We start from the raw sequence: 26,213 nt of genomic DNA, 5'->3' as shown, positions 1-26,213 counted from the left end.
AGAATGAAATCTTTAAATAAATGACCACTTATCTATTTCATGGCCAACATTGCCGCAGCGATTTGTAACTCAGCGAACAAGGATTTGGACTAGACCCAATACGTCAAACCCGTTTTAAAGTTACCCGGTGCGGCCACACCCCCAGTGAACCCCTTGTAATATTTGTTACTTATAACCGTAGACTATATAAATATAGACTAGTCTATGCTTATAACTTATAAGACAAAGTAGATATCAATTTAAACACAAGGTGGCGCTTTACCGCTAGGGAAATTTTCTTTGATGAAAAGAAAAATTCGGAAATTCCTTGAATGGCTTTTTATTGTATAACCGTGTTTCTATAAATAGAATTCACAAAGTTGTCATTTCAAACAAAGAGATTTTATGAAGTAAGTCATTCTATTTCAAAGTCATTTCTTCATTGTATTATTTTATTTATATAACGTTTCTCTTAATATAGAATAGTAGAATAGTGAACCGTAGGACGAATTGAAGTTTCAATGGATGTTGTATAGATTGATATCTAAAACCGGGCAAATCGAAAGTGCAGATGTTAAAAAGGCCATCTGTTTTTTTTTTTTTTTTTTTTGGCCAACAGTTAACGAGCTGGGAGTCTTGTGGCCAGCATAAAGACGCGTACCCTTTATAGTTTTCAAATTGAAAATACAAGTCTTCATTGAGATTCGAACCCAGGACCTAGGTTCGAAAGTCAAGCACTTAACCGCTTTTGATTTACAAAGTGAGCATGTGTGTGGTTATAATTGCACTTATATGTTTGTATCTGCATGTGTGAGTTTATTATTCAATGTATAGCGCCAATCATGTGGTATATGGAAAACTAAACTTATCAGATACTGATATTTAATATAGTGTGTACTCATATTTTAGTGACTCTATGACTAATGGATTTTCTTGCTAAATATAGATTTAATAAGAAATCGGAAATTCCAAATATTACTTCTAAATTATAAATAGACACCAAAGTTTGATAGATTCTTTCGTCGTTTGCAAATGTACTTAATTTTACTTCTTTAACGTAATGTTAGTCGAATTCCGCAGACACATGTCTAGAAATAAACAAATAAAAATACTCTCGTGTGAAAGACAACTGGATCCCAAGCCTTGACAGGAAGTGCGGACAACTCTTTAGGACATATCAAGGCTTGTCAAAATATGTGAAAAGGAAAGGGCTGGGCAAAGCTCAGATATCAAAACTGTAACAACAAACGTTCACAGCTAATGTATGAAAATGAACAAGAAAAAAAACGGTGAAACATGAGTTACAACAAGGTCTACAAAGTACTCAGAGTTTTGTATGTAATTTCTTGAACTAAAAGATAAAAAAGCCTATTGGGTAACAAAGTTAAAAAAACGTTTCAGTTATCTGCCCTTGTATGTTTGGTAAAAAAAAAATTCTTTAAACCGATTGTTATTTATTTTTAGAACTCGTCAAAGATGTTCTGCAAGATTTTCCGCAAGAAAAAAACTAAAACTGAAAAAGTAAGTCTGTATTTGTTTAAATTAACTACAAAATGTTTTCTTATTTAGACTTCTCTTTTTATAAATTTCTGCAAAAATCTGATACCCAAGCAAAAGAAAAAGAAGCAATGACGCCAAAATAGCGCGTCCTTAGAAACAGCGCACCATTATAGTTTAAAAAAAATCAAAACACACACACACACACACATACACCTAGCAAAGAAGCAATCCAAAGTGCATGACCCGCTACCCTCTCCCGTCGTCACGCGTGAGGTTTTAACTAGGAAGTAGAATATCAAACATGTACAAACAACTTTTTTTTCATCTCATACATTTTTCTTCACTTCACGCTCAACCTTGACATGCCAGGTAGGGTTTTAATGAAAAATTAAATATTAATTGTCCTTTATACAATCATCAATGTAACTGCAATTAATTTTGTTTCTCTTGAACGAAGCTAGACCGTCCATGGAATTGCCTGACAATGATAATTCCTCCGTTTCTAATATAATAACAATAATGATACTAATAAAGACAATAACAAATGTAGAATTAAAATTCCAATGTGCAGAAAAATCTGGTTTTAAATGAATGCGATTACTTTAGAATTGAAATTTAATTCAATTATTAGAATCTAAAACTAGCAGTCTTAATAGATCTATTATATCTATACAATTTAAATGGTGTTTGTAAAATATAGTCTATCAGTAATACATGATCATATATTTATATATTTTAAAATCTTTACAAAACCTAGATTTATACTCTTTGTCAGATGACTATTGTATTCGCCCATATTGTTTGTAGAGATTTTAATTGTAAGCGTAAATAAATGTTTCGATTACGAGTAACCAATACTGCAGCCGATAAATCCTTTCTTCTTTCTTTTCTAGATTAGCTTGTGTAGAGTCTAGATCTAGAATTAGAATAGACTTAATTAACCTTAAAGTTTATAGATCTATAAATGTCTAGATTTAGTTGTAAATATTGTAAACATATAAATTTAGATTTATATCTAAATTAAATTAGACTTCGATTTAAAATATATTACGTAATAGATCAAATATGCTATAATAGATCTAGATGTCTCCTATCTAATCAATTTATAGATGATCCTATGATAGATATAGTTTCAGATAATATTCTACTAGATCCATAATGAGTATAGGCCTATCAATAGATCTATCTAGTGTTAAGAGACTTGTATATCTTGTAAAAAGTTTTCCTTTCAGACCCTGCATTCAAGATATGTAGGGCAGACGATGTTATTAAGGTCATATTTTTCTGTGGCCTACAGTTAACGAGGGTGTCTTGTGACTAGCACAACGACCAACTACAAGTGCTCCTTCCCTAGTGCCAGTAAAGAATGGAATGGGTTGCCCGAATTAACTTGAAAACCCAAAGACTTATCAAAAGTTTAGTTCAATGATTAACATCTATATCTAGATTGACACTTCAAATGCATAGAACATAATTATCTTCTTCTTTAAATTAACATCTGTACTATTTAAATAACTTAAGCTACAAAGGTAAATTTAAATCTACAAGTTAGACTCTGGTGTAGTTCTATATAAACTACCATAATTTATTATATCTTAGATAATTTAGAAAATATATATCTACATCTAAATTCACATTAGCTTCTAGTCTAGATTTATAGACAATTTAATTTATACTAGATCTTGTCTATTGACATATCCATCTTTAGAGTTTAGATATAGGCCTACTTAGATTTAAATAAAAGTTAATGCATCTATATAAAATCTAAAAGATAAACAAAAAGTAGTCCTACAAGATCTATAGACTAATTATAAAATTGTAAATATCATGGTTTAAAAAAATAATTAAAATTAACTAGATAGGATCTAAAATGTACACTTTAAAATGAAGATATAGTTATATACTTTTTTTCTAATTGCAAAAATTCAGACAGGATTACTAGGGACGGAGCGGGCGAGATTCAAACCCAAGACTATGGAGAGACAATTATTATTGCATATCACACTACCAGGCTGTCTGATCTAGATAAAAAATATCCCATTTCTTTAATAAGGATACTATTATCCTTATTCAAATTAATAAACATAAGAAATCCTAGACTAATGATTTTTTTTTAATTTGTGGTTTCTTTATATTTTTGTTATTTGAATGTTTTTTTTTCTTTTATTGCTACTTTTCATTTTAATTTTTTTGTTCTCTATCGTAAGGAATTTTCCATTTAGATTTAGAATCTAGATCTAGTACTCCAAATGTAGTTTTAAAGTTAATTGGAGCTCTAAATTGAAATCTAGACTACCAAAGCCTGATGAATTATTATTTTTTTACATTTTACTATTAATCATTTCACATGTACTACATTCTGTCTAAGTGCAAAAAAAAATGCAATTAATCTTAGTTGAAACAATTTTTAAAACAACAAAATATTTCTTTAATTTTACTGTACAAGCAAAAAGATATAGAAATTAGATTTTTCTGAAAATATTACATTGATGTTAATTTCTTTATATATAAAAAAAAAAGAAATCAACTTTATATTCCAGAAAAGTACAGACTTTTGTTTTCCTCAAGACACCTGTGGACTTAATGGTATGAAATCAAAGTGAAACAATACCTAACCTTAAAACTAATCTAATCATCATCATCATCACTACTTTATGTTCCTCATAGAACATAGGGCCTCAACAAAACATGCCACTCTCCACGGTCTCTTGCTAGCTTTTTAATGGTGTCCCAGCTCTTCTCGGTCGTCTTGGCTTCTTCAAGTACACTGTGTCACATTGTTCTTTTTGGTATTCCTCTGCGTCTTGTTCCCTGGGGGTTCCACTCTAAGGCCTGCCTATTTCTGTTACTGGTATCTTTTCTAAGGGTGTGACCAATCCATCTCCACTTTCTCTCTAAGATCTGCACCTCTTTAATTTTTTTGTCCACTCATCTCCCATAGTTTGGTGTTTTCTACTTAATGGTATGAAATCAGAGTAACCCAACTTTAAAATTAGTCTATGGCTTTATTTTATTATCAAATTTTTCAATAGAATTTAGCACAATAAGTAGCATGTTAAATTCAAGTTGTTGCAATGTTAGGTCTATGATCAGCTTCTAGAACTTTATTTTAAATATTTAGTTTTATCTCTATGTAAAAATTCAGTATTTTGAAAAAATATTTTGTGTTGATTTAGAAAATAAAATGTAAAAAAAAACAAATAAACTGACTAACACATGTATTTAAACTATTTCAGTTTTTCAAAAGGATCAGACTGACCTAGCAGACTTCTCCAGTCTTGGAGATGAAAATCAAGATACAGGTAAACTTTTTATTTGTTAATGTTTAGATAGAGAAAGGTTTTTGTAATAATATTAAAAAAAACAATATATAAAATAATTATTTGACTTTCATCCTTTCAGATTCTTATCATTTCACCAGTGACCAGTTCAAAGTCCAGTCAGATGAGGTTGAAGGTCCACTAATTGGTAACTTTTGAGTTTCATGTTTAGTGTATAAACTGTAGAGATCAACACATGAATTAGACTTGATCTATTTATAGATATCTCTTGATAGACTCAATACTGTACATTGTGTTGTAAACATTCGATCAAGTTTATTTCCTTGTTCTCCAGGTGATCATGAAACTCAGGAGTCAGAAGGTGGAGAAGCTGATCTACACAAATATCTTGTGGGGTGTGAGAAGAATCCAGGTCATAGCCAGTTTATACCTGTTGAGACATTCACCTTGAAACATTTACCTGAAGGTTATCAAGACAATGATTTGTATGAATACATCAAAGTTATAGCTGACCTCACAGTTAGAGTTGATGTTAGAATGTCAAGTCCAGACAGACCAAAGTTTTATCCAAAGACAACTCAACCATATCCATTTTCTAACATGAGTGAGAGAAGAAACTTGAGGACAGGAAGTGGAAGAGTGTGGGATGTAAACAAGTTTCAAGATGGAGTCAGACAAGATGAAGGTTATGGACGTACTGCCTACACAAAGTGTTGGTGTAGAAAATGTAAAGATTCAAACTCACCCAGCAATGTGTGGTGGGAGTTTATAGTGACCACAGCCACACATGTGGTTTTTGATGACATTGAGGCCAACCACACAACCTTGAGATTGTTTTATGATAGAGAGGACAGCCAAGTGGTCAGTATTGATAAGGTCAGTGTTAGATATGTAAACATTGAGGATGACTTGTGTGTGTTGAAATGTGTGACATGTGATAAAACTTTAGGAAATAAACTGATGGAAATGTACAAACATTTTAAAAATGTCTTGAGGAAAGTCTATAACAAATACTTTGCCTCTAGATCTCAACACAAGTTGACTTTTATAGTGTCACATCCTCATGGATGTTCTAAACAGGTCAGTGTTGGTCAATGGAAGGACAGACTAGAGGTGGGTAGAAGTAGATCCAAGTTTACTTATACAACTTGTACATGTCCAGGAAGTAGTGGAGCACATGTCCAGCGTCTGGGGTATAGAGACTGGACTTGGTTTGATCTTGTCCACAGTGGAAGTCTCAAGTCTGGATTAAATTACAGTGGAGTTGGTCATTTCTAGTGAGTTTTTTCCCTTGTGAGTTGTCCAGCTCCACCATGAAGATGTCTTTGAGAACCCTTGACATTCTGAACCTCAAACTTAAATGTCTCTTTAGTCTTGAGTTATGTAAATAAATTGTGTTTGTTATCTTTAAATTTACAATGTTTTGTTTCCCTTGTTATCCATGTTTTTGTTTGTAATTTACATTTACAATAATTGAAAACCTGTTCAACTACAAACCAAATCTGCGAAGTGTAGATCTAGAACTTGCTATCGACGATCAGGTTTGTGGCAAAAATTTATTAGATGTAGTTCTTATGTTGTTGTTTTTTTTTTAATTATTTAAAATGCAATTTAAAAGTTTGCAAATATTTCAAATATAAAAAGTTGTCGGGTATAATAAAATATAATTAATCGAATTAAATTTTCTAGTGTGTTGTTTGATTTTATTTTTTAAGTTCTTTTCTATTTAGCAGTTATGTTTTGTTTTTCAAGGGAGTTAACTAAAAAATACTAATTTTTAAAAATAAAAAACACAGTTGTCTTTTCATGTACCTCAAAAACTTACATTTAATTTGTTTAATAAATATGCTGAAAGATTTACAGTAAACAATCTAATAAACGTAGTCTGTATTTTTTCTTTTTAAATATAATTAAAAATTTAGCAATCATTTTAAAAGAAATAAACAAAAAATTAATAGAAAATTAGAAAAAAAAATCAAATGTTTTGTTTGATATCCATCTTTTTACTTGTTTTACAACGCGCGGCATTTTTTTTTTCAAGGGAGATAAATGATAAAATACTAACTTTAAGAATAAAAACATAGTTGTCTTTGCTTGTAATTTCGAAAGTTACATTTAATTTTCTGCATCATATTTTAACAGTGTACTAAAACAAATGTGTCGAAGAGGAGTCAATGTTGGTAACAAAACAAATACATGTGTGATAATTAGATAATGGTACTAAATAGTTCATTAAAACAAAACACCTACTAAATTTCAATAATCAAATCCTCAAGACCAAAAATGTTGTATTGATTGTAATGGGATAATCAAATTACCTGAACGTATTTCTCTATGAAACACTAAAGTCACATAACTAGAAGAGTCATTGAGTGACTACTCTAATAATGTATGGGTGGATTGAAGCTCACGTATATCTACAAGACTTTGATAAGAACCTTTGATGCTTGACTGCACTGCAAGAACTTATATCAGAAGTATATAAAAGTAAAGTTCCCTTTTAGACAGGGGGAGGGGGGGAAGTAAAAGCAGTTGGTCGTTGTGCAGGCCACATGACTCTCTCGTAAACAGTTAGTCAAAGAAACAGATGACCTAAACATCATCTGACCTATAGTCCGCATGGTCTGAAAGAGTAACTTTACTTTTTACTTTCTAGTAGTATCACTGGTTAACTAAGTTATTATAGTGTCATACAATAGCGTGTGGGTAGGGCTGGTTAACTAAGTTATTATAGTGTCATACAATAGCATGTGGGTATGGCTGGTTAACTAAGTTATTATAGTGTCATACAATAGCGTGTGGGTAGGGCTGGTTAACTAAGTTATTATAGTGTCATACAATAGCATGTGGGTATGGCTGGTTAACTAAGTTATTATAGTGTCATACAATAGCGTGTGGGTTCGATCCTCGTACTGTCTATTTCTTTTTCTTTAATAATTTTTTCATTCTACGAGAACACATTAAAAATGCGTGACATCATTTATTAAAATTTTAAATAAATTTAATTATTTAGTAAATTAAAACAATAATTATTAACAGCTACTGTACAGTGTGTCATCTAGACATCAATATCAGCTTCATTAAGTAAAAAGTAATTTGAAACAAAGTTATTCTAAAATTGAGATATTTTACATTTTCTTTGTTAGATAAGGGGAGTAAACTCTCCTAAGCATGTTGATCTTCAATCGATGGAGATTAGTTAAACACGGTAAACCGACAGGGTAAATAATCCAGGAATAAACCTTTTCTATAAATTGATCCTAGTAGCCACCCTTTGGAAAAAAATAATAAAGGAACCGAAAAAATCATAAATATATGTATTTCTCTCTCTTTTTTTATCTCTCAGTCTATTTTCTTTCTCTATTTCTCTATCTCATTATCTCTCTTTTATTCCGTCGCACTCTCTCTCTCTCTCTCTCCGTTGACATTGTGTCTATGTGTATGTGTTCGTTGTTATTCCACTTAGTATGAAAGCCCATATAGTGTTGTGTGTAGCCTGTATTATGTGAGAGTGTGTTATTAAAGAGTCTGATGTATCCAGCGTCTATTGTTGGCGTCGCTTAGAGTTCAGTGTTACTTAGTGCAATATTAAGCTTATAAGTGTATTGTTTAAGCTGACACTCTCTCGTTCCCTCTCTCTCTCTCTCTCCCTCTCTTTTCCACTTCCTCTCTCTTTCTCTCTTTCTCTCTCCTCGTCTGTTATGCTTTGGTGCTGGTATCCTATTTTGGTTTTTACAATAAGAATTACATTTCATATAACCTTTGTGATAAGTTTATCTTGTTTTTTTTTGTTGACTTGTTCAACTTGACCCAAACATTCACAAGTTTTTTGGTTATTTGTTCAACTTGACCCAAACATTCACAAGTTTTTTGGTGACTTGTTCAACTTGACCCAAACATTCACAAGTTTTTTGGTGACTTGTTCAACTTGACCCAAACATTCACAAGTTTTTTGGTGACTTGTTCAACTTGACCTAAACATTCACAAGTTTTTTGGTGACTTGTTCAACTTCACCCAAACATTCACAAGTTTTTTGTTCTTTGACTTTTGGTGAAACAGAAGACGACGTCCAGAGAAGTGATTCAAACTTCTCTTTACAACTAAGTATCAATTCTTGTATGTCGTTTTGTAAAATAAGCGTTTGTAATACATTTGTGATAGATTTGTAAGACATTTGTAATACATTTGTATTTTATTTGTAATATATTTGTAATACATTTGTAAAACATTAGTAATACATTTGTAAGACATTTGTAATACATTTGTGAAATATTTGTAATACATTTGTGAAATATTTGTAATACATTTGTAATATATTTGTTATACATTTGTAATATATTTGTAATACATTTGTGAAATATTTGTAATACATTTGTGAAATATTTGTAATACATTTTAATACATGTCTATTAAATTTGTAATACATTTGTAATACATTTGTATTAAATTTGTAATACATTTGTAGTACATTTGTAGTACATCTGTATTACATTTGTAATGCATTTGTATTACATTTCTAATATATTTGTAATACATTTGTAATACATTTGTAATATATTTGTAATATATTTGTTATACATTTGTAATACATTTGTAAAAAAATTGTAATACATTTGTAATACATTTGTAATATATTTGTTATACATTTGTAATATATTTGTAATACATTTGTGAAATATTTGTAATACATTTGTGAAATATTTGTAATACATTTGTAATACATGTCTATTAAATAGTACATCTGTATTACATTTGTAATGCATTTGTAATACATTTCTAATATGTTTGTTATACATTTGTATTAAATTTGTAATACATTTGTAATATATGTCTATTAAATTTGTAATACATTTGTAATTCATTTGTATTAAATTTGTAATACATTTGTAATACATTTGTAGTACATTTGTAGTTTATCTGTATTACATTTGTAATGCATTTGTAATACATTTCTAATATATTTGTTATACATTTGTATTAAATTTGTAATACATTTGTAATACATGTCTATTAAATTTGTAATACATTTGTAATACATTTGTAATACAATTTTAATAAATTTGTAATACATTTGTAATACAATTTTAATAAATTTGTAATACATTTGTTATACATTTGCAATACATTTCTATTCAATTTGTAATACATTTGTATTCCATTTGTAATTCATTTATAATACATTTGTAATACGCACGTGTCACAGTGTTGAGTGTGTGAAAGTTATTACTTAGTTTCATAGGTGTTATCAAGGCTCAACGATAGACTTGACAGAGACCAGACAAAGGTAAGGGCAATGTCAGTTAGATGTTTGCCTTGTAGAGAGACTGTTATGTGGGTCAGGACAGACACAGACAATTATAATTATAGTTTAGGTGCAGGCTAGATACTCAGCCTATATAGAGAGACGCTTAGGGCAGACCGGGGCACAGCGCCGTTTGGTGTCAACAGGGGCGTGTGTCGTGTGCCAGAGATGCTGTAGCATGTAGGAAGTAGTACTATAGGACCAGGGTAAGAAAATGATTTGTATTAGCTATTGCATTGGAAGGTAGTTGATTAAGACTAAATAGAATTAGCGCTTTAGCTAGTTGTTAGTGTCACGACCCAGATTCCACCACTCTCGTTACTACTTCATTTTACCTCCCTTTAATATATATATGTACCAGTAGTATTCCATTGACTCTTGTTGGCAAGTTGTCTACGATGATTCTCGCTCTTAGTGCGTGTAATTACTTTGAATGTATATTAATCAAACTAAGGACAACAATGTCACAACATCAATGACCACATAATGAATACTCATAATAAAGTCAAACTCTCAAATTAAAACTAATATTTAATATTCTAAATAGGGCATCGATGGCCACTTTAAAATCATGTAATAAATGTAAAGATTGATTGATGAATGAATCAATAATTGCAAATATAGATTATTAATAACGAAAAATGATTACACAAGACAAGTGGCTTCGATAGCCTACTATATACCAATAAAACTATTGTATCTGTTAACATAATAAACAATAAAGACATAATCAACAATACAGCAATTAATCACCCATGCCAATCAGACCACCACGGCTACTCCATCCTCCATGCACTGGACCCTGCGCCGCAGACTGCATCAGAGTTCAGTACAGCTGTCCGTGTCATCTGATATCAATCACTGCATGTCGCTCTTTGTCTTGCTCACTACGCCACTGTCGCTAACATCTATTCTGTGTCTCTACGCTTAGACTGCCACATGCTCAAGACTGCCACCCAGACTGCCATCTACCGCCTTCGGACTGTGACTGACATTGACTCTGACTACGAACTGCCTGTCACTCAGACTGTCACTATGACAAATAATCAAAATATCGCTAACAACTAGCTAAAGAGTCATTTAATTTATTCATAATCTACTAACATCTAAAGCTAGATATATAACTAATAAAAACATTTCTTCTTACCCTGGTCCCTAAGAATTAGTTCCTACATGTTGCAAACAACTCACACCTCTTGGAGCCAAGATCGCGAGCCAGCCTCGGCGACTTGCTCCCAATGTCTGTATGTGTCGTTCACCAGAAAACGCCTAGCACACGAAACACGCCCCTGCTAACACTACAAGGCGCTGTGTCCCGACTGACCCAAAACTCTACTCTAAATAAGCTGAGACCCTAACCCACGCCTAAACTAACTCTACTAAATCGTCCGTGTCTGTCCCATATTATGGGTATCGAGTCGCCCTACCAGGTATAAATTTAAGTGTCACACTATTCCTACCGTTTGTCTGTACTCTATCAAGTCTATCGGTGAGCCGTGGAAACACCTTACAAAATAATTAACTTTCCTCACACACACACACACACATATCTGTGACAGTTAGCAATATCCTGGTTATTTCTTTATTTAGAGTAACAGTCTTGGGAACAGTCTAAGTCAGTGACAGTCTTGGCGACAGTCTGAGTCGGTGACAGTCTTAGCCACAGTCTGAGTTGGTGACAGTCATGGCGGAAGTCTGAGTCTGTGACAGTCTTTGAATCAGTGACAGATTTGAAAGTCCGTGAAGTCAGAAGAGATAGCCTGAGTCAGTGACAGTCTTGAGAGTCCGTGAAGTCAGTAGAGATAGCCTGAGTCAGTGACAGTCTTGAGAGTCCGTGAAGTCAGTAGAGATAGCCTGAGTCAGTGACAGTCTTGAGAGTCCGTGAAGTCAGTAGAGATAGCCTGAGTAGTTTTATGATGTAAATCATTGACGACAGAAGGTAGAAGCTAGACAATGAGCGACAGACGATGGTCTACACAAATGACAGAAAGACATAATAAGTTGAACTCATGTAGCCGTGTGATGTTGGATCCAGGAGCGTGCATTGAGGAGGGAACTAGTTGGTCCGGCTGAGCATGGGTGAAAGACTATTTCTCTTGTTGTTTTATGCTATTCATTCTACATGTATTTATATTGTATTATTTTATCATAATGCAATCATAGAGTATTTAATTAATCAATCACTTAGTACATTTATTACTTGATTTTAAAGAGGTTATTGATGCCTTAAATACAATATTAAATATTAGTTTTAGTTGAGAGTTGACTTCACGAGTTTTATATATATGTTGTCAATTTGATGTTGGGAATAAGTTAAGACACTGTAAAGTAATATTAGTTTAAAGTAATGAGTTCTTATTCAAAGTAACTACTCGCGCCAAACGTGAGAATCATTGCTAGATTAAAAGAGCCCAGAATATGATGTGAGTGTGATCGTGACAATGACATGTAATTGTGTGTTGACAGCAACAAAGTAAATTAAACTAATGATTAGAGAAGTGAAAGCTTTTAACATAAGCTTTAAATATTTAAATTTTTAATTTATATTTGAGAAATATAGCTGAAATAATATTGATACAAAAAATAAAGAAAGAGTTGATAAGACTAAACTTTTTTTTTATTTCAAATCCAATGATCTAGTACTTATATGGAATTACTCGGATATTTCAATTTTCTCTTTACACTTAAAAACAAATGGCGTAAGTTCTGTTTATATTATGTTGTTCTTGTTTAAATAGCAATTGTATCATGTTCTACAAGAAAGTAAAGATCCGTTCACTTTTCCGAAGTAGATTCTATATTCCTATTTCATGATTCTCAGACAAAAGACGAAGTGAAAAATGTTATATACATTGGGAGTGTAGTCAGTATATCAGGTGGAAAATATGAAGACATTAAACGCCGTATAAATCTAGCGCGTCAGACATTTACACTCATGGGATAAATCTGGAAATCTCCTCACATCTCAAACAAGACTAAATTAAGAATCTTTAACTGTCAAGGCGGTCCTACTGTATGATTCTGAAACATGGAGAACAACTGAAGCCACAACAAAAAAAATACAGACCTTCATCAACAGATGCCTGAGAAATATCCTAAAAATACACTGGTACAAGTAGAAAACACCAAACTGTGGGAGATGAGTGGACAGAAAAATATAGAAGTGCAGATCTTAGAGAGGAAGTGGAGATAGATTGGTCACACCCTTAGAAAGATACCAGCAACAGAGCTAGGCAGGTCTTAGAGTGAAGCCCCAGGGAACAAGACGCAGAAGAAGACAAAAGGAGCATGGCGACGCAGTGTACTTGAAGAAGCAGAGAAGACCGAGGAGAGCTGGGACACCATCAAAAAACTAGAAAGAGACCGTGTAGAGTGGCGTGTTTTTGTAGAGGCCCTATGTTCCATGAGGAACTTAAAGGAGTGATGATGATTTAACCCTGTCATGTCAGACTAACTATGAGATATTGATAGATATATACGTAGATTACAAAAAAAATTTATTACCTTGTTCTGCGTAACTAGTTGATAATCTATTTTACTTTTTTTTTAGAAACCTTTATTTTTTTAATTTTTAGACTTAAAGTCCTCCAAGAAACAATTTCATCTTTTTGTCCTATTATTAAGTAGATAAAAACATTACTCTGAAATACATAAGTATACAATGGTACAATGGGAAAAAGTTATCTAATAACAGCATACAGTTTAACAAGTAGACTTAAGGTGGGAACAACAAAATTAATACAAGAGAAGACAATTACAATATTAAGTTGAAGGAGAATCGCAACATTAGCACTAGATTATTTCCCTTCTTCCTGTTCATCTCAGAAGACATCCTGACACTAGACAAGAACATGTTGACTGCTGTTACATTTTATTTTCTTGGTAACTCTAGTCTACATCTTTGAATTTTATACGCTTAATTATAATTGTACCTTTTTAAAATTACACCTTTATTTGATAAGCACCGAACTGTTTATATGATTTTTATATGGATAGATTTGGCTAAGAGTTATTAAACGCTTGGCTTCTAAATAAATGTTTTTTATATATGCTGTTTTAACTTGGGAATTTTTAGGGTGACTTTGAGTCTTGACATTAGTTGTGGAAAAGTAAATGCAGTTTGTCGTTGTGCTGGCCACGTGACATCCTCGTTAACCGTGAGCCTTTACATTATCTGCCCCATTGATCACAAGGTCTGAAATGGGAACTTTACTCTGAGTCCATCCAAATCTAAAAGGTAGCTGGTATACGTTGGGGAATATAAAAAGCTTGGTCGTTGTGTTGACAATACGATACCCTCGTGAAAAGTCAAGCATCGAAACAGATGAGCTATAGGCCTACACCATCCCCCGATCACCCATCACAAATAACGGAATTTAAATTTAAAAGCCGATAATTGTGTCTATTTATTCTGTTTGAAAGGAATTTTGTTATACGGACGTTGTTTATTTGTATTTTCTAATCCCAAAACAGTCATACATTTTCAATGCAGCTTTTCTCAAACTCTGGAAGGGGGGGGGGCTTGGATCCAACGTTCTTTTCATCATATTGAGACGTCTTGCCAAACCTTAGGCCGGTCAATGTATTTTATTGTCGTCATAAATCTTGGTAGGAATCGTTAGACATTTAGCTATTATAGAGACGTACCATAATTGTGGGACTTGAACGAGACATTTGGTGACCTCACGGACAATTTGGTTTTAGTTTATGTATTTTGTTATTAGTCAGTTGGTGTTGGGAATTTAAGAGGACGACATTTTGTGACGAACAGAAACTCAACAGTGGCCTGTAAACATTAAACTTTATTCAAGTATCTAATAGTCTGGTCTTAGTCCTTACATCTTGTTAATGTGCAGGTCTTGTTCATAATTAGTTTAAACGTGTCTAATACATCCATACATGAAACTCAAACATCTTTTGAGACTATATCTAGGTCTATTTATAGTCATTGTAATGGCGCCTGTCTTCAAAGAATATATGAATGACAAACAGTGCGGTTGAATTCTTTTGTATCAAGGATGGCCACATTTACCTTAACCGTCATTCCAGGTAAAAATATCTGTCTCAATCAATCAATCAATCAATCAATCAATCAATCAATCTATCTATCTATCTATCTATCTATTTATCTATCTATGTCTCTCTATATCTATCTTTCTATCTATCTATCTATCTATCTATCTATCTATCTATCTATCTATTTATATATTTATCTATCTATGTCTCTTTCTATCTATCTATCTATCTATCTATCTATCTATCTATCTATATATCTATTTATTTATATTTATCTATCTATGTCTCTATCTATCTATCTATCTATCTATCTAGCTATCCCCATTAACTTCAACAGTGTCAATGTAAAGATGAAGAACATATGAGGACTTAGGTTAAAGAGATGAAAGACATATGAGAACTTAGGTTAAAGAGATGAAGGACATATGAGGACTAAGGTCAAAGAGATGAAAGACATATAAGGACTTAGGTTAAAGAGATGAAGGACATATGAGGACTTAGGTTAAAGAGATGAAGGATATATGAGGACTTGGGTTGAAGAGATGAAGGACATATGAGGACATACATTAAAAAATAATGCACCTAAATCATGCGACCTTGTATGTGATTCCATAGAATTTACTTTGGAGTTTTTTGTTTTTTTTTAAATTATTGTATTGTCACGCGTGACTGCCCACTTGGTTAAAGAGAGTAAAAAATTAAAATAAGTGTTACTGATCTTCATGAAAGAATATTTGTCAAGTGTTAGTGTACGTCAGTGATTCCCAAACTGTATTCCGTTGAACCCTAGTGTTCCACGAGGCCTGAAAAGGTGTTCCACAAACTACTACAATAATTAACTAGTAGGCCACCATGTGAATTACTCTCACTTCAAATAAGCCAAGTGTTCCACAAACGACTACAATAATTAACTAGTAGGCCACCATGTGAATTACTCTCACTTCAAATAAGCCAAGTGTTCCACAAACGACTACAATAACTAACTAGTATGCCACCATGTGAATTACTCTCACTTCAAATAAGCCAAGTGTTCCGCTAAATACGTGGTCGAGAGGCTAAGTACACTTGAACTTGACTTGGTTTGTCTACTTATGAAGGGGTTCGAGGTTCGATACCCGACACGAGTAGAGTTGTGTTTTCTGAGCCGAAAACACATTTCACCTTAGTCCTATTACGAAGTCGAGCTCCCTTGATATGTAGTGAAGTGATTTACATTTATCTGTATCCTTACATATCTCTTTAGTTTGTTAAACCGTTGGGGCAACATGCAAGATTCGTCGACCGTCTTTCTCCATTCCACTGTCCTTTGCCTAGGTAGAACCTCTTTCAATGGCAGGCCCGTCCATTCTTTTATGTTGTCCTCCCATCGCTTTTCTTTCTGCCTCTTATATTCTTTTTCCTGGCACTGTTCCCAGAAGAAAGGTCTCTGCGAGCCCCGGAGATCTGGTAATATGTAATGTAAGTGGTTTATATAAGACCAATTATAATAGGACTTCGTCAGACCTGTGACGTGGCAGCGAGCTATCAGTCTCCCCAGACCACTTGACTGGCCTACTTCGACAAATGATCTAGATTAGGGGTGGGCAAATTACGTCCCGCGTGCCACATGCAGCCCGCCAAAGTGCTTCATGCGACCCGCGGACACCTAAAAATTCAGGCATGCCCACATATACAAATGCAAATATATTAAAAATAAATAATTGTAAATATGAAAAGAAATTATTGAAACATTCGATCCTTATCATTTATAATAAAGAGGCTAAAGAAACTATTGTCTTTATACGTCATTCTAAAAAGTATAAAGTAAACAAAGATTATTTGAAATGGTAATATTTCGAAACATTCAGTCAAAGGCAAAAGCCCAGGCCAGTATTGATTCAATGCTATGAAGAACTATGTTGAAATAGTTGTGTTGGCTTGTTCAATATGGCAAGGGTAACAACTGCTGGAGCCCGAACTTTGATTGAGAAAAACAGGCTTTTAATTTTACTTTTAATAAAATAAAAACAATATTCCAATCATAAACTCATAAAGGAAAGGTTTACACAAAGCTGCATTGAATTATCATCGAATTTTTCCAATAATCACATTACTAACTCATTTATTGGAACAGGGCACACCTTAGGCATAGGCAAATTATTCAACTACTTAGGGCCCTTAAAAGACAGGGGTCGTCACGCAGGACGTATGCTAAATTGTAAAAGAATATGCGAAACTTGTCGCACTGTTATTGTTGTAGTACACTAGTTTTATTTTTCAATAAACTGCATAATTATAATTTTTTCGCTGTTTTTTTTTTTTTTTAATTTTTCTTTTTTATTTTCCGGAGGGGGGGTACCAAAATCACTCCTCCTAGGGCCTCCAATTATCTAAAGCCGGCTCTGGCTGGCAGTTCCGAGAAGTACTTGAAGATTTGGAAACAAAACATTCCGATGTTGGCCTAGCATTAGAAGAATATGGAATCTCAAGGTAGAAATTTTTAGATTCCTTAAAGGACATTGCCTGTGACTTTGTTACTAATATTTCTAATGAAGAGTTGAAGACAGACTTCATGTTTATCATCGGATGCAATGCAATTTGTTGTCTGCAAATGAAACGTATGTGTCTCTTAAATATTTTCAAACACAACTATTCCACTTCTTGAGGCCAGCAAGTGAAATCGGGTTTTGCCATTTTCCTTAGCTGAAAGGTGTAACTAGTGAAATGGTTTTAAAAAATACAAGACTAATTTGGATTCCTTGATAATGGAATTTAAAAGCCAATTTTAAGACGTCAAGAAATTGAAACCAGTTCTCAATACCCTCAGTTCACCATATAACGCAGAAGCTGATTCAGCTCCAGATGTCATAACTCCAAGCAAAGTTTGACCTGAATGTTCCAGTTAGTTCCAGGAGTTCCATGTTGCCAGAAGCTGTATGTTCACACGTTCAAAAGACTTTGCTGCTAAACTTTCACATTTTTTGGAACCACAATCATCTGTGAACAGGTTGATGCTGATTGACTGTAATTTGACAGCAGTCACAAGAAATATAAACAACTAGTATGATCTTTCATTGATCTCGAAATTTGCACAAGAATAAACACTTAAGTACTTCCCAATAAGTACAACTAAACAGCTTTGAGAATTATGATGCAAAATGACAATAGTAAAATTAAAGAAAAATCATTCGTAAAATTAATTCAAGAAATTGCTAACTCTTGTAGTAGTTTGGGAGTGAAAAAAAAAAAAAAAAAAAAAAAAAAAAAAAAAAAACCTATATATTTATGCGGCCCCTCAGTCCCTAAATTTTATTTATGCGGCTTTCGGTAGTAAAAGGTTGCCCACTCCTGGTCTAGATTCATGACACTCATTCACACTAGAAAAGAAAAAGTAACTCTGCTAAGCACAAATCATAAAGAATAAAAGAGTTACTCACCTTTGTTCTTTTGCCAATTGTTTCATAAAACAGTAAAACTAAATGAGAAACTCTTGGCTTTTTATTTCTCGTTCTCAATGTTTAGTTAATGTCGCTCGGAATCTTCAATATAAGAATAGAGACCACAACTAGGAACACACGCCTCTGTTAGCGACATATACTTTGACAATGAACGAGAGAAATGATAATTTATTTTGCACATCCTCGTGTTTATTAAACTTGTAGATAGACTAAAACTAGCATTACACTGGAGCTGGGGAGAGTGTAAGATCAATGCGTTGACTATATTTAATGTACAATATTACATTAACAGATTTGTCCTCCTCTTACGATGTAAGCCTTATTATAGCAAGAAATAATCGTGACTTATGTAGGAGGTACTGTACTATTTGGGACTACGTGTATTGTATTGTATGTATTCTGATAGTAACATATTGCTTGTAATATTAATGAGACTATTGTTTTTAAAATATCTTGAATAAAATATACACCTCTGATCTAGTTAAATAAGGAACACAATTTCTAATAGTTTAATGTCAAAATCAACGCTTACATATTAAACCGATCTTCCATGTGGTGGTTTAATTAATACTTGAATTATACTCCTTCTTCTACAATCTTTTGAAGTGTTAGGTTAGGTTTGGGCTTTCGTACATATAAAGCGCATTCAATCAATCACAATGGAAGGTCGAAAGTTAGGGGATTTGTCGGGCGGACTAGAAGACGCAGGCGTACTTTTTTGTGGACCTGGAGCCTGAATTAAAAAGATTGATAAGCGATGACTGCTTTTGTCTCACTTCAATACACAGTTTAACATTTTTTGTTTTAAAAAACAGTTTATTATCATTTCCGGGAAGACATCTTCTCTTAATTCATCCATCAGACAAATACAACTGAATTACTGCCCTTGAGCACGAGTTTCTTGAACTAAAAATATTTTTTTTTTGTGATTAGATTTTTATTCAAAAAGAATTCTTATTTACAATGGATTCTATTGAACAAATGTAAACTATACAGATTAAATGTATGTGCCTTATGTGGTATGTGTTCATTCAATGAGTTATTTTCAAAGACATGTTTAGTGTTGTGCATATGTTTAGCGCTGTTCTTTCCTTCAAGGAAGTTCAAATGGATTAAAATATTTTATTAACGAGAAGATAACGCGTCCAATAAGTTATTTTTTTCTATCGATTAAAAATATTTTTTAAGAAGCAGAACCCAAATCAAGCCTAAAGCTTATGTTGACTAAGGCTTATGTTGCCCATAGCTTATGTTACCCATAGTTTATGATGCCTATAGCTTATGACGCCCACAACTTATGACGCCCACAACTTATGTTGCCCATAGATTGTATCCCATAGAAGGTAGTGTTTTGTGTGATAGTGTTGTGTGTAGTAGTGTGTGTGGTAGTGTTGTGTGTGGTAATGTTGTGTGTGGTAGTGTTGTGTGTGGTAGTGTTGTGTGTGGTAGTGTTGTGTGTCGTAGTGTTGTGTGTTGTAGTGTTGTGTGTAGTAGTGTTGTGTGTTGTATTATTTTGTGTGGTAGTATTTTGTGTAGTAGTGTTGTGTGTGGTAGTATATTGTATTTATTGTTGCGTGTGGTAGTTTTGTATGTGGTAGTATTTTGTGTGGTAGTGTTGTGTGTGGTAGTTTTGTGTGTGGTAGTATTTTGTGTGGTAGTATTGTGTGTGGCAGTGTTGTGTATGGTAGTATTGTGTGTGGTAGTGTTGTGTGTGGTATTGCTGTGTGTGGTAGTGTTGTGTGTGGTAGTGTTGTGTGTAGTAGTGTTGTGTGTGGTAGTGTTGTGTGTTGTAGTGTTGTGTGTACTAGTGTTGTGCGTAGTAGTATTTTGTGTGGTAGTATTTCGTGTAGTAGTGTTGTGTTTTGTAGTTTTATGTGTGGTAGCGTTGTGTATAGTAGTTTTGTGTGTGGTAGTATTTTGTGTAATAGTTTTAACAGAGTGAGCTGATATAAGCTTTGTAAAAATTGGGAGAGATAAAAGCATAACCCTCGACACTCACATCAGACTGATGTGCTTCCTGGTAACGGCCACATATATATGCTTGTGAATCTTGGACACTGTAAAACTAGAGAGGAGAGTCCTAGCGATAGAACAGAGATGCTATAGAAAGATCCAAGGTAACCTTTGCAAAGACTACACCACAAATGAGGAGATTTGAACTAAGATCACAATAGCAAAGTATCCAAGGGGTATTGCAAGCCACAGGTTGAGAACCGTTGATCCAAGGTAACCTTTGCAAAGACTTCATCACAAATGAGGAGATTTGAACTAAAATCACAATAGTAAAAGTATCTAAGGGGGATTGCAAGCCACAGGTTGAGAACCCCTGATCCAAGGTAACTTTTGCAAAGACTTCATCACAAATGAGGAGATTTGAACTAAAATCACAATAGCAAAAGTATCTAAGGGTATTGCAAGACACAGGTTGAGAACCGCTGATCCAAGGTATCCTTTGTAAAGACTACATCACAAATGAGGAGATTTTATTATTATTATTATTGGTTTTATATAGCGCTACTTTCATGCTTATAGCATGCTCAGAGATCTTTTGGTCCAATCTCATTTGTGGACCAGTCGGGGGGAGGGGGTATATAGGAGTTGGTTTTCCGTGCTGCCTTTAGGCGTTCAGTAAACACAACTCTGCTCGAACCTCGAGCCCCCTTCTAGGTAGCCAAGCCAAGCCAAGTTCAAGCGCACTAAGGTCATTATATCAAAAGTCTGTACAATGACTTTTAAAAAATGCATGCTACAATTTTATGGCCATATCACAAGACCCTCTGGACTCGCAAAGATGTCAGGAAACAGTATCTGGAGAAAAAGAAAACAGATGCAGACATAAAACATGGACTAGAAATAAACATTTCGACATTTCAACAAAATAAAGAATTGTCCTCTAAATATGTATTCTAACAAGTAGATCTAAACATTTGCGACTAAACTTTGAATTATAGTAGACACCAAGAGCTAGGCTAGTAGACACAGAGCCATAGAATTTTTGTTTTGCTTAAAATTTGATCTATTTTTTTTTTCACTAAAAAACATTCTTTGACTCCTGTGCGAAGCCCGACGCAATCGGAGGCTTTAGGCGGCTGTCTAGTTTGGTTATGCATAAGGCATCGAATGGGAAGCTAACATAACCAAAGCTTCTATCCTCCAAAGCTAACAATCACGTTTTAAAAGATTTAAGTTACCAACTAACAAAGCCTGTGCAATATAGTCAGCAATAATGAAATTCTCTCATGTGCGTTACAGTGATTTACCAGATTGTAAGTTCTAGTTCTTATGTGTTTAGATTAACACTTGGATCTCAGTGGAACGTATTTTGTCTTCTCTGGTAAAAAGTCTGTAATTTAGAATATAAGAGAAATAAGACAATAGCAGTGTCACGTGGTGGCTAAAACATGCCTAAGTATAAGAGACACAAACCACGTGATAAACTTTTTAAGAACTTCGCTCTAAGAATATAGTCACGTGATCACGGTAAGATGTGACGTATGTTACAATGAGTCATTGTAGTAGATTAGTACGGTACAGTATCGTATGTAATATATAAAATAAGATAAGATGAGATAAGATAATGTAAATGGAAAGAGATGGTTTAACTGAAGAAATGCATCTCATCTGTCCCTTGACTTTATTTTCACTGACAGTTTGCGTCACCATGTCCATTCAGTTCTCCCGGCCAGCAACTGTTCTAAGTAGAGGTCAGTCCATTCTTGTACGTGGTCCAACCAGCTTTTCTTTGGACGATTTATTCTTCCGTTTGATAGTGAAAGAATTTAGGCGAGGTTCTTTGAGCTGTAGGCTTATAAGCCTGTTTGAACAACCGTTCTGTCTGGAAGAAATCTAAGTCAAAGCCTATGTAAAGACTTTTCCGATATATCTGGCAGTCCGGGCACATAGACTAGAATGCATGGCTGAAGGCCGATTACACCGGAACCTCCGCCATTTTCCTATGTTGTACCCAGCTAACCGTGCAGGACTCGCTTTTACGGTCCCTTGAGAAATGGCGCATGGACTATCGACAGGGACGTGGAAGCTCTCTTTCAACTCCGCGCCGTGCAATGGGAAAGCTCTTGCATTCCCTTGGACACTCTTACAAGAGTTTTGTTGTGCTATTCATTTCGCCTAATCACTTCCTCAAATGATCGTTTCCACCCGAGTGCCACGTTGAGGCAGAATATTTATTGCTCGTGCTTCCTCCACTGTACTTTGAAGAATGACTTTTGACAGTGACTCATGTCTTACACTAGGACCAAACCAGCTGACATCAAAAGGACAAAAAGACAAGACATATGTCAAAGTTTTATGAAACTAAAAAGACAATACAGTTCACTACATCACAGACATACGTCACATACGCAGACACACACATAGACAGGAATCAAGCTTGGCTGACCAGCAGGCTACAATCAGTTTATAAAACACATCATAAAACATGCACACAGCATTAAACATAATTAAATAACATAACATAAATACGCAACATTTCTTTTAACATAAAAGACAGACTGCATAAAACTAATTGCGGCACTATCATTAAAGATTATTATTTTTAAAAATCTTATTTTAAAAAAATATCTGAGTTCCATCTAGAATGTAGAATATTTAAAATTATATGCCTAATATTTGTATACCGGTAATATGTTTATTTTTTTGTGTGGACATATAAAAAATGGGGTATAGGGGAAAATAGCGTTACCTTTGCAGGCCAGGAAAACACATTTCAGCTAAGTCCTATTACAAAGTCGAGATCACTTGATAGGTAGTGGTTTAATTTTACCTTTATCTTTACCTAACCTTTAGTATGTTGGACCGTTGGGTCAACATGCACGATTCGTCGACAGTCTTTCTCCATTCCTCTGTCCTTTGCCTAGTTAGATCCTCTTTTAATGTCAGGCCCCTCCATTCTTTTATGTTGTCCTCCCATCGCTTTCTCTGTCTGCCTCTTCTTCTTTTTCCTGGTATTGTTCCTTTTAGGAATGTCATTGTGAGCCCTAAAGATCTGGTAATATGTAATGTAATTGGTTTATTGTCTGTTGTATTTATGTCTATTTTTCTGTTGTGTTGTCTTTATATGAGAAAAGAGTCCTTCTAACCACAACAAATTTCCGTAAGGATCAATAAAGCAGCCTTAGTCTTAGTCTTAGTCTTAGTCATAGTCTTATGTTAGAACAATCCTCATAGTAGGTCTGTACGTCAGACCTGTGACTTGGCAGCGAGCTATTGGTCTCCCTAGACCACGTGACTGGCCTACTATGATAAATTGACTAGGTTTATGTCACTCATTTAAACTAGAGAAGAAAAGGTAACTCTGCTTAACACAAATTTGAAATAATTATAGAGTTACTCACCTTTGTTCCTTTGCCAATTGTTTCCTAAAACAGTAAAACTAAATGCGCAACTCTTGGCTTTTTATTTCTCGTTCTCAACGTTTCGTTAATGTTTGTTTCTTGTTTTACATGTTTCAGATGTTCCTTCAGAGTTGAAGAAAATTATTTCCTAGTCCAAAACTACTGCAAGACGATGGGGGATGGAAGCGGGCAGGGTTTAAACCCTGGACCATCGATAAATCTGAATGACAGTCCAGAGCGCAAACCGCACGTTCAGGCAGCCATCGTTTGGAAACTTCAATGTAAAAACAAAGACCACAAATTAGAACACGCCTCTGTTAGCGACATTATCTTTGACAATGAAGGGGAAAGGATAATTTTTTTCGAACATCCTTAATTTCATTAAACTTGTAAATAAACTAAAACTGAGGCGAAACGCTGAAGACTAGACCCAAAAGCGTCCTTAGCATAACGTGGGACATGGTGCGAGTGTGAGGCCAAAGGTAGACTATATATAATGTACACCATTACGTTAACGGGCTCGTCCTCCTCTGTAAGCCCTATTATTGTAGAGATACTGTTATGTAAATTTTGAGAATCTGAAACAAGAATTAATATTGTATTAGTTTAAGTGTATAACCAATGTACAGAAAATGAATGCTGCATACACAATTGAAAAGGTAATTCAATGATGTAAACAAAAATTGCAAAACAAATGTGTGCTGCGTCTTGATGGTGCAGGGTTCGAATCCAAGCCGCTGCCCCTCCCCCCACCTTCCTAGATGAAGCTTGGGTCTAGGTAGGAGCTTCGAGTCAGAAGGAACGTGCAAAACAAGTAAAACAGACAGACAACAAGAAAACCACATTGACTATGTAGGCATGCAAGGCATACACCCATAGACCATAGATGAACAATCATATTTCATTTCAAGAGTTTTGTAATAGCTACGATTAAAAGGTTGTCATAACCACAGATATACACTAAAATAGTCTTGTAAATGCGTATCTCTAATTAACTCTTTCTCTGCGGAACAAGAGTTAGGTATATCGTCTCACCTAAATACACTGTTAAACCTTTTGCTTTTTAAAAGTTTATTATCATTTCCGAAAAAAAAATAATTGTTTATTCACCCATCAGACAAATGAATTGCATTAATGCCCTTGAACACGAGTTTCTTGAACTAAAAATATTTTTTGTGTTTGATTTGATTTAAGATTTTCATTCCAAAAAATATTTTTATTTACAATGGATTCTATTGCACAAATGTAAACCTTACAGATCAAATGTCTGAGCCTTTTGTGTTGTGTGTCCTTTCAATTTGTTTTTTTCAAAGACATGTTCAGTGTTGTGCAAGTGTTAACTGTTAGTGTTCCTCTTTTCTTCAAGGAAGTTTAAATGTATTATAATATTTTATCAACGAGAAGATAAAGCGTCCAGTAAGTTACTTTTTTTTTCTATTGATTAAAAATAAAGATTTAGAAGCAGAACCCAAATCAAAATACCAGAACTAGATCTAAGACATGAAAGAATGAAAATATTTTGAGGCCATGTCACCACAACTTGGTACTAAAAGGTTTGGACAAGGGAAATTGTTTTTTAACCTGATAGAAAGTGTGGGTTCATTCCCTTCTATGATCCTATACGAGATCAGTTGTTATAGAAGACTTCAACACTGACCTGCGACTTCGCAACGAGTCTATTACATAAGGCTGTGGGGAATGGATACGTTTGACCATGGGCGTAGCCGGAGAATGAGAATCGGAGTTGAATGACTGATTTTTTGCTTTGATTAATTAAGTGAGAATTTAATACTAAACCATCACTTGACCCAGCGCTGCCTAGTTTGTCTAAGTCTAAAGCCGACCCTGCTCTGAGCTATATGAAATAAGTTTCCGTTATAATGAGCAGGCTATTTATTCCTTTACTTTTTCTTCAAGACAATATTCCGGCGCTGCTATGTCCCTTAGCTATAACTTATAATGCCTATTGCTAATGTTGCCCATAGCGTATGTTGCCTATAGCTTATGTTGCCCACAGTTTATGCTGTCTATACATTTAGTTAGCTATTGCTTCTGTTACCTATAGCTTATGTTGCCCATATCTTATGTTGCCCATAGCTTATGTTGCCCATATCTTATGTTGCCCATAGCTTATGTTGCCCATATCTTATGTTGCCCATAGCTTATGTTGCCCATATCTTATGTTGCCCATATCTTATGTTGCCCATATCTTATGTTGCCCATATCTTATGTTGCCCATAGCTTATGTTGCCCATATCTTATGTTGCCCATATCTTATGTTGCCCATATCTTATGTTGCCCATAGCTTATGTTGCCCATATCTTATGTTGCCCATATCTTATG

General features: G+C 34.1%; 1 protein-coding gene across 1 annotated transcript; it reads left to right on the top strand.

Moving 5' to 3' along the window:
• Positions 1-374: 374 nt before the first annotated feature.
• LOC106050334 (uncharacterized) lies at positions 375-6,413 on the top strand. Its single transcript, XM_056010398.1, has 6 exons — positions 375-389; positions 1,444-1,500; positions 4,020-4,065; positions 4,716-4,781; positions 4,882-4,947; positions 5,095-6,413. The coding sequence occupies exons 2-6, from the start codon at positions 1,456-1,458 to the stop codon at positions 6,036-6,038; spliced, it is 1,167 nt and encodes a 388-aa protein (XP_055866373.1). The 5' UTR covers positions 375-389; positions 1,444-1,455; the 3' UTR covers positions 6,039-6,413.
• Positions 6,414-26,213: the final 19,800 nt, after the last annotated feature.

This window comes from Biomphalaria glabrata, chromosome 14, assembly GCF_947242115.1.
Source record: "Biomphalaria glabrata chromosome 14, xgBioGlab47.1, whole genome shotgun sequence".
Taxonomy (NCBI): domain Eukaryota; kingdom Metazoa; phylum Mollusca; class Gastropoda; family Planorbidae; genus Biomphalaria; species Biomphalaria glabrata.
The sequence above is the reverse complement of the archived record's forward strand: the minus strand, read 5'-3'. Positions and strand labels throughout refer to the sequence as shown.

Bases quoted from the DNA above. Each gene is read 5' to 3' on its own strand.
- LOC106050334 (XM_056010398.1), top strand. From the start codon at position 1,456: ATGTTCTGCAAGATTTTCCGCAAGAAAAAAACTAAAACTGAAAAA. The intron at 1,501-4,019 runs GTAAGTCTGTAT...TTTATATTCCAG, and splicing joins AAAAAACTAAAACTGAAAAA to AAAAGTACAGACTTTTGTTT. The intron at 4,782-4,881 runs GTAAACTTTTTA...TCATCCTTTCAG, and splicing joins AGATGAAAATCAAGATACAG to ATTCTTATCATTTCACCAGT.